General features: G+C 35.3%; 1 protein-coding gene and 1 long non-coding RNA gene across 8 annotated transcripts in view; one reads left to right on the forward strand and one right to left on the reverse strand.

The window, feature by feature from the left end:
* LOC110455990 (S phase cyclin A-associated protein in the endoplasmic reticulum-like) overlaps positions 1-5,950 on the forward strand; it is a 108,034-nt gene extending 102,084 nt beyond the window's left edge. For all 7 annotated transcript variants that reach the window (XM_021506488.1, XM_021506490.1, XM_021506491.1 and 4 more), the window contains exons 28-29: positions 265-313; positions 3,417-5,950. In XM_021506488.1, the coding sequence (XP_021362163.1) occupies positions 265-313; positions 3,417-3,520 (153 nt within the window). In that variant the 3' untranslated portion in view covers positions 3,521-5,950. The remainder of the gene's footprint in view (positions 1-264; positions 314-3,416) is intronic.
* A 268-nt stretch (positions 5,951-6,218) lies between these two features.
* LOC110455994 lies at positions 6,219-8,263 on the reverse strand. Its single transcript, XR_002463535.1, has 2 exons — positions 8,099-8,263; positions 6,219-8,062 (listed from the first exon to the last, which is right to left on the reverse strand). It is a non-coding gene; the product is annotated as an uncharacterized LOC110455994 (long non-coding RNA).
* Positions 8,264-9,863: the final 1,600 nt, after the last annotated feature.

The raw sequence follows: 9,863 nt of genomic DNA on the forward strand, positions 1-9,863 counted from the left end.
TTTTTTCTTCAATCCTTGTTATATTTAGCCTCTTATTCAAATCAAAGACAAAGGGTGAACAAATAAAATGATGAAAATGTTAATTTTTTGACTAGATCCAAATTTATTAAAATCTATATAATAAATGTAATCCATGCCCTGATTTGTTTGTAAGCCCCCAAAAAGGAAAGTAATTCACAGGATTATTTGAGTGCTGATTGACGAGGTAGTTTGTTAGAGTGGTCAATTGTTTCTAATCTTTCCTCCTTTCTTTGTATTTTACAGGAGAAACAGCTGGAAGTGCTGCAGGCAAAACTCCATCCGTCAAAGAAAGGTAAAATTGTCAAAAGACATTTGCCAAGATTTTGATGTATTTCCTGTAAGAATCTACAGGCGTTTCCTTATCTGAATAGTTTTTCTCCTGGCAGTAAGATTAGTGCCAGCTGAGGCTACCAGGCTTTCCTTAATCCATTAATGTATAAAATCACCTGAGATTTTAAAGGCCAGCTTGGTTAGATTTTCTTGATGAGGAGTACAAAAAAATTGTTGCATTTTTTTTCTTCGAATATTTTCAGGGTTTCAACTGTTCTTGTGTTCTATTTATCAACAAGTCAGTTTCTGAAATTTTAGCTTTTTTTGATCATCTAAGTAAATTAATAAATGAAGTTGAAATGCTACATGATTAAGCTGATAAAGCACTGACAACATCACAGATACGACCTGAATGACCATTTCCTGGGTTCTGTCCATGTCACAATAGCTGCGAGTCGCCCGGGTTGACTTTTCAGACCTAATCCCCTACACTTCTGTTATTGTTCTTGAATTACTGCTCATCATAATTTATCGACCTCAAGAGACCCCATGAAGATGGAAGTTTAAGGCGAACTGACGGTTGACAATGTCCTCCGCCGTACTTCATGACAATCGAAAGTGTCATTAATCGGGCCTAATCCGCTCTGTCTGTCAAAGGTTTGAAGGTTCCACTGGCCACACCTCGAGTGGTCGTTAAGATCACAGGTAAACACAGGTAGATGACAGGTGAGAGAGGGTGTCGAGGGTTATCTAACCAGGTCAACAACGTGGCACCTGTCATTGGGTCCAAAGTAGGATCAAAAGAGTGTTGGATAGGAAAATAACCATAGTTATAGGGCTATGGGAGCTTTATGTAATAGCTATGAGAATTACAAGTAAGGGCTGAGAGAGTGACAGGTTAGGGTTATGAGAGTTACAGGTTAGGGTTATGAGAGTTACAGGTTAGTGTTATGAGAGTTACAGGTTAGTGTTATGAGAGTTACAGGTTAGGGTTATGAGAGTTACAGGTTAGGGCTAAGAGAGTTACAGGTTAGGGTTATAAGAGTTACAGGTTAAGCTGATATAGTTACAGGTTAGGGTTGGTAGAATAACAGGTTAGGGCTGGTAGAGTTACAGGTTAGGGCTGGTAGAATTACAGGTTAAGGCTGATAGAGTTACAGGTTAGGGTTTTGAGAGTTACAGGTTAATGTTATGAGAGTTACAGGTTAGGGTTATGCGAGTTACAGGTTAATGCTGATAAAGTTACAGGTTAGGGCTAGTAGAATTACAGGTTAGGGTTATGAGAGTTACAGGTTAATGTTATGAGAGTTACAGGTTAATGTTATGAGAGTTACAGGTTAGTGTTATGAGAGTTACAGGTTAGGGTTATGAGAGTTACAGGTTAGGGCTGATAGAGTTACAGGTTAGTGTTATGAGAGTTACAGGTTAAGGCTGATAAAGTTACAGGTTAGGGTTGGTAGAATTACAGGTTAAGGTTGGTAAAATAACAGGTTAAGGCTGATAGAGTTAGGTTATGGCTGGTAGAGTTACAGGTTAGGGCGGATAGAGTTACAGGCTATGGCTGGTAGAGTTACAGGTTAGGGCTGGTAGAGTTACAGGTAAGGGCTGGTAGAGTTACAGGTTAGGGCGGGTAGAGTTACAGGTTAGGGCTGTGAGAGTTACAGGTTGGGGCTGTGACAGCTACAGCTCAGGGTTATGAGAGTTTCATGCTAATATTTTGGATTTTTAGGTACTAGTGTGATCTCTATAGCCTGTGATTCCTCAAGTAAGTGATCTCTATAGTTATTAGCTCACCTGGCACGAAGCGGCGTCCGTCCTCGTCCGTCAACTTTTCCTTTAAACAACTTCTGAAGAAGAACGGATAGGCCTAGAGTCATGATATTTGGCTGAAAGCTTCGTTGGTAGGAGCCCTACAAAGTTTGAGAACGAAAATGACCTTGGCTTACTTTCAAGGTCACAGGGGTCAAATGTGTTAAACACTTCAAACGACTTCTTCTGAAGAACTAAAAGGTATAGAATCTTCATATTTGGCTGATGGCTTCCTGGGATGGAGCCCAAAAAAGTTTGAAAATGAAAATTAGTTTGACCTACTTTCAAGGTCACAGGGCTTAAATTTGTCAAATGCTTCCAACGACTTCTTCTGAAGAACTGAAAGGTATAGAATCTTCATATTTGGCTGGTGGCTTCCTGGGATGGAGCCCAAAAACGTTTGAAAATGAAAACTAGTTTGACCTACTTTCAAGGTCACTTGTTTGTTTGTTGGTCATATATGTCAAAAGCTTCAAATGGCTTCTTCTGAAGAACTGAAAGGTATAGAATCTTTATTTTTGATTGATGGCTTCCTTGGATAGAGCCGACAAAATTTGAGAATGAAAATGCCCTTGACCTTCTTTTAAGGTCACAGGAGTCAAATGTGTCAGACACTTCAAGCGACTTCTTCTGAAGAACTGAAAGGTATAGAATCTCTATATTTGACTTGTAGCTTCCTAGGAAAGAGCCGAACAAAGTTTGAGAATGAAAATGACCTTGACCTACTTTCAAGGTCACAGCGTTCAAATATGTCAAACAGTTCAAACAGCTTCTTCTTAAGAATTAAAAGGCATAAAATTATAATATTTGGCTGGGGACTTCCTGGGATAGAGCTCACCAAAGTTTGCGAATGAAAATGACCTCAACCTACTCTAGAGGTCACAGAGGTCAACAACATTTTAATGGATTTGTTCTTGAGAACTAAAAGGAATGGATTTGGCTGGTAGCTTTTTGGAATAGAGCTAACCAATTTGAGAAGGAAAATGACATTGACCTTATGTCAAGCAACTTCTAAAGAAGAATCAAAAAGCATAGGATCTTATAATAATAATATTTTGCTGGTAGATTCAACAGATGGAGCCAACAAAGTTTGGGAGGGAAATATTTTTAGTGCAATATAATATTTAATGAGAATATTTTGCTATGACTGCTTAAATATTCAGGTGAGCGATACAGGCCCTCTTGGGCCTCTTGTTTATCCTCTGTATTACAGTCATAGGTAGTTTATCTTCTTCCAACCGAGATCAGAACATGTTTGTATTAACTTCATAACAAATATGTTATATAAATCTAATTTACCTTCGATTTCATTTTAGAAAAAGAGAAGATAAAAGATCTAGAACATCCTAGAATGCAGACAGCATCCAGATTTCCCATGGAGCAGTGGATGGCAGCACAGGAATACTTCAAAATTTCGTAACCCAGAATTTCGTTACAATAGCGTGGATCTGTGTTTTGTTCCCAGCTCATTTGTTGTAAAGTCATCACTATCCATTGTCATCATTACGATATAAATCTCGGCACAACTTTGTTGCCAGAAATAAGACGAGTATGTCTGATATGTTTACCACCTCCGTACACTGAATCACTATTTGTTTTGTTCCTCAGACTTAATTGCATACGTAGAACACGTGCAAATAGTGGGCTTGTAAATTGTATGATGGAGCCTACGTTTATTTACAGGTAATCAGTGCAGTGGGGTTTTGTTATTACTCCTCAACACCATAGATGATTACAAATATCTCGTTAATGAAAATAAGTAGAATTTCTCGTCCTTACTATTTTCCTTGTTTTATTAGAAGTATCACTACTGAGGTAATGAGCGTAGGTGTGGCGATCACCGCTGGGGACGTTATGGAATTGGTTGTAAACAGTCCTCAAATCTTCTTTGATTAATAATTATATACATGAAAGGAAAAAAACAAAAATGGTTTCATTCATGTGCTAAATTGAAATGATTTCAGTAGTTACTTGTATCTTTGATACGTGTATTTGGTTACAAAATGATTTCCTTTAGTCTGAACGAACAATGAAGATTTGTTAACAAGATCGTTACGTCTTATTTTAAAGTTGTTACAGCATTATTTTTGCTGTCTTGAAGTAATGTAGATGACTTCGGCAATCATCGTGGCCTTGTCCCATAAATCAGGCAATCCTCTTGGCCTTGTCCCATAAATCATGGTTCTGGGTTCAAGTCCCTGTTACTTTTATAAACCCATTCAAAGTGTCCTTGATAATCGTTAAAAAAAATCCAATTTCGAAATAAGAATTCTGTTCTTGATAGTCTATTTGTGATTTAACAGGATCTCATTGTATACAACAGGACTCATTTGTTTTATGAGAATGCTGTAATTTTCCCCAAATTAATAAAACAGAAACTCTTTCTTAAGGATATTTGCTACCTTACTGTGAAATCCACCGCCTCTCCAAAGAGGTCCGAGCTAAGATACATGTCAATCACTCTTTACAAATATTGGTTTGAGCTTGAAGTATTTAATGAAACCTATTTCAAATAGAATTCACTAGATTTCATGGATCAATGGATATAAATTGTGTAAATTATCAATTATTAGCTAACTTTTGTTCAATAATTTCCAGGGGCAAATACCTTGTACCTAAAATATAGGTATAATGTGTAAGGTGGCATATACTCCAAAATCTGGTGGGATACACACTTTGTTATTTTTGTTTCATTTGTGTTACTCAGATCATTTCACTCGTCTTTTAGTGATGTGATTTACATATGTTTAATTATTGTTTTATATAGAATTTAGTTTTTAAAGTTAGGTTATAAATTTTATTTATTTTCATAGATATTAGTTTACTATTGAACAAATTTTACAATGTAAAGTTGTTGTTTTTTTCATTTCTTCAAATGATAGAATTCATTTGTATATATATCAATATCAGTTACAAGTTTGATCTGTGGCTGTCAAAAATAACAAAGCACATTGAAAGTGAAATAGTTGGCTACTGGTACTTAATAGGTTACTATGAACAAAATTGTGCAGATGTTTCGTAAATTGCATTTTCAGGATGATACTTTATGTTAATGAATAAAGGATCATCCAGAAATTGTATGTGATGTTACAACACCCGGTAAATCATCCTTGTAATGGTGCTACCATAAATAGTATCATCTTGTAATGGTGTTACTATAAATAGTATCATCTTGTAATGGTGTTACTATAAATAGTGTCTTTTGGTACTGGTGTTACTATAAATAGTAACATATTGTGATGGTGTTACTATAAATTGTATCATCTTGTGATGGTGTTACTATAAATAGTATCATCTTGTGATGGTGTTACTATAAAACGTATCATCTTGTGATGGTGTTACTATAAATTGTATCATCTTGTGATGGTGTTACTATAAATTGTATCATCTTGTGATGGTGTTACTATAAAATGTATCATCTTGTGATGGTGTTACTATAAAACGTATCATCTTGTGATGGTGTTACTATAAATTGTATCATCTTGTGATGGTGTTACTATAAATTGTATCATCTTGTGATGGTGTTACTATAAAATGTATCATCTTGTGATGGTGTTACTATAAAACGTATCATCTTGTGATGGTGTTACTATAAATTGTATCATCTTGTGATGGTGTTACTATAAATTGTATCATCTTGTGATGGTGTTACTATAAAATGTATCATCTTGTGATGGTGTTACTATAAAACGTATCATCTTGTGATGGTGTTACTATAAATTGTATCATCTTGTGATGGTGTTACTATAAATTGTATCATCTTGTGATGGTGTTACTATAAAATGTATCATATTGTGATGGTGTTACTATAAAATGTATCATCTTGTGATGGTGTTACTATAAAATGTATCATCTTGTGATGGTGTTACTATAAATAGTATCATCTTATAATGGTGTTACTATAAATAGTATCATCTTATAATGGTGTTACTATAAATAGTATCATCTTGTGATGGTGTTACTATAAATAGTATCATCTTGTGATGGTGTTACTATAAAACGTATCATTTTGTAATGGTGTTACTATAAATAGTAAAATCTTGTGATTGCGAAAGTGCAGATTCCGAAGCCTACACTATTGTAATGCCACTATTAATGTCTATCTCAGATTTGTTTTGAAATATTTTGATATTGGTGAATATGGCATAACATTAAAACATGGAACCTGTCAGATATCAGTTTGATATAAAAAAAAAAAAAAAAAAAAAACATGGCCCATCTATCATTTCATTTTTAGTTTGATTAAAATCAATCTTAGTAAATACGTTTTTCCTTTTGAATTTACAAATTGTTTTGAAGCAGATTTTTCAGGAATTTGGTTAATAATTGTGATCACTCTTCAGTTTTCTTGTCAAAGTAGTTCTGTGTTTAAATTTGTTGGATGAAGCTCTAAGAAAACGAAGGAAACCATTGCTTGAGAAGGTAATTCTCCACACCAGTTAAATCGGGGCCTTTTTGTATTAAGGCAAAATAAATAGGGAACTCTGCAAGCCAGAAAAATTACACAGAATGACTCAAGAACTCGGATTTGTAATTACTGCATCAGCATCGTCCGTACGTATTCTACATTATCTGACGTGTGAAAACATAATTCCTTCATCAAGCTTTCATTTATTTTTTGATGGCAGCCCTCCATCAAATGTCGGCGTTACAACATAGGTCATGATTACTCAACTTGTCTAGGGAATAAATTAATTTCTTTCCTTATGATGTGTCTGTATATCTCAATGATGAGCGCTACGTTTGTTAATTCCGAATCCTGAAACATGGTTTGTTGCGTATGTATTCCAGACTGTAGTTGTGGGTGGTCTAGGATGTTGATTTTGGGTGTTTGTGGAGATGTAACCGAAGGTGGGTTGTGGGGCGCTAAATATTACCATATTTTCAAATTAGCTGTAACATATAATATCTGGGTTTTTTTTTATGTAAGTTTGTCACTTTTACTCGAACATATGAAAATTTAGATAGCTGTCACATTTTTTTGGCATGCTGTTCGGGTAAATTGGGGGTAAAATTAGAGAATTGGCCCCAGTGGGGTGCTATGCGCTGTCAAAAGCTACAGATTGTTGAAATGTTTGTTTTTGTTTTTTACAGGTTGTTCAGGGTTTTTTCGGAGGTAGTCAGTACAATGGGGAAAGCTGTTCTTGGCAAAGTTTTATGAAATAGAGATATATATAATTGTTTTATTTCAAATCTGACATGCCCTTATATTTCATGAAATTGTTTGAAAGTCCAAATTAGGTTTTATCAAAAAGGACTCTGAAGAAGAAGTTGATTTTGAAGAAGGAATAAGATCTAAAGAAATGTAGTAGCAAACAATTCCCTAAATATTTGTTTATCACCATGCACATCAACCATACACATCAAATATTTGTTTATCACCATACACATCAAATATTTGTTTTTAAAATTGTATTGTGCCAACAGTGGAGAATCAAGAATGACTTAATCACCCTATTTAATAAAGTTAACTTAGTAATTCATCTACTTCAAAACACAGATGTAATATGTAAGAAGAAACACAAACTATCAATAAAAATAGGAACTCCAGCAAACCAAAAGATGACTGAATGACTCAGGACAGTTATGCTTATATTAGGTATAATTGGTGACCTCTTTGGCCTTTAGACATGAAAGTTGACCTCAGCGATGTAGACAACTCCCCCAACTTAACAGTCTAGATATTTAGCTGTGATGGATATCAAGTGTAATGTAGCACTAGATGAACTGGGGATACTTCTAGCTTGAATTCAACATCATATTTGTACCAGCTCGGGCTCAAACAGCAACTTTGAAGAAAGATTCACCTTCAAGAACTCTATCATACATGAGTGTAACACTGTTGATGTTCTAAATCACATGGCATGGAGTTGTCTTTATATTCTATCGTGTTTTACCTTCATCTGAACATTTTGTTTGTAAACAGTTTAAAACAGTAGCCTTCAAGAGCGATAACCATGACCTCTACACAAATCATTAAAAGTTAGAGAGCCATGACCTCTACACAAATCATTAAAAGTTAGAGAGCCATGACCTCTACACAAATCATTAAAAGTTAGAGAGCCATGACCTCTACACAAATCATTAAAGGTTAGAGAGCCATGACCTCTACACAAATCATTAAAGGTTAGAGAGCCATGACCTCTACACAAATCATTAAAGGTTAGAGAGCCTGTTCCTCATTGTGTAGCTGATGAAACATGTCCACAAATAATTGATTTGGTCTGACATGTATATGCCAATTATGATTTAGGTATCTTTATAACTGTTATGTAGATTTGGCATTATACATTCAGTTACTGATTTGCATCATACAGGATATAGTGGTAAATAGTACAGTGTGTGACACCATACAGGATATAGTGGTAAATAGTACAGTGTGTGACACCATACAGGATATAGTGGTAAATAGTACAGTGTGTGACACCATACGGTTGGAGTCCCAGTCCAGTAGTTCCTGCTCTCACTTCTCTCCCTGAAAGCGACCAACCAACCTTCAGGCCTGCTGCATTGTGCGACTTCTTATTGTTTGAGCCCCCTGTAGCCTCTGTCTTTATTCACCCACACACCCGCCCCTCTCTCATAAACCAGCCAACCACCATCCCTGCCCTCTACCAATTACAATGCCCCCCTCCACCCACACCCCCACTCAATGTAGTATTATAATGGCAGTCCAACTTGAATCTGTGATAATGTATTCCTATATATCCCAGTGCCTCTTCTATTTAACCCTAACTTATTGCTGCTTTGGTGTTGTTAGAACGTGAACCTCTTTAATCCAAATGCTCCAATGTCTCGGAAAATGAGGAAAGCAAAGAATTTCTGCAACTAGAACACAAAAACTCTCTCAAAAGGTCGATAGGAAATTCACAAGAGAAATGAAAAGGTCGTGAAATTTGAGATAAGTTTATTTTTTCCGTTTTCCAGAACCAAGTTAGATTATTGAGGTTACACTAATGTAATTCTGTGTTGTTATATGCCCATGATTATATATAGTTACTATTAGGGTCCAATAAACATGTGTAGTTCATATAGAGATTTAATTGTCTATTAAGTAAAGTTTCATTTTGATGGGAACTTATCTTTTTTTGTTTTTGTAGAAGTGTCTTTTCTTAGGAAATCATTTTGATCTCCATTGAAGCCGTTTGGTTCATCTAGCTTATGTACATAGATCTGTCAATATTTATCTACCTTTATCAATGTAACAGCATTACTATATTTGATAGTTTTACAGTAGGTATGACTGCAGAAAAAATTAAATATGATTGATAAAAAAATCTTCACTGTTCATCTGAGTGATTTTAAAAAACCTGATGAAATCTCATAAAATTACATTGAATACCTGTCCACAGTTTGTTTCCTTTTACTTTGACTAACGCACAGGTATCACAGACTTTATTTTTCCACATAACGGAAGATACAAAATCTGAAGTATCCTGACTGATGTCAGTTTTGTTTCATCTACAAAATATCCAATTAATATCAAAAGATAATGGTATTATTTTCATTCATCATCGGAACTGTTGACCTCCTAATGTTGAAGAGTTCTGGAAAGGTGTGATAAATTAGCATTATTCTAATCTAAAAGTACGCTGAACTGGGAGAGCGGAGAACGGTTAAGATAGGGAAGAGTGTCTGTTGAAAGGAACAAAGATGATTTCTGGTCTGTGTTCTGTCAAACAGTCCACCGGAGGAAGTGTACTCTTAGATCTCCAAAGATTTGTGATATTTTGTTTTTTACAAGTATGGAGAATTAAACAGGT

The sequence above is a fragment of the Mizuhopecten yessoensis genome, unplaced genomic scaffold (genome assembly GCF_002113885.1).
Source record: "Mizuhopecten yessoensis strain PY_sf001 unplaced genomic scaffold, ASM211388v2 scaffold8449, whole genome shotgun sequence".
Classification (NCBI taxonomy): Eukaryota; Metazoa; Mollusca; class Bivalvia; order Pectinida; family Pectinidae; genus Mizuhopecten; species Mizuhopecten yessoensis.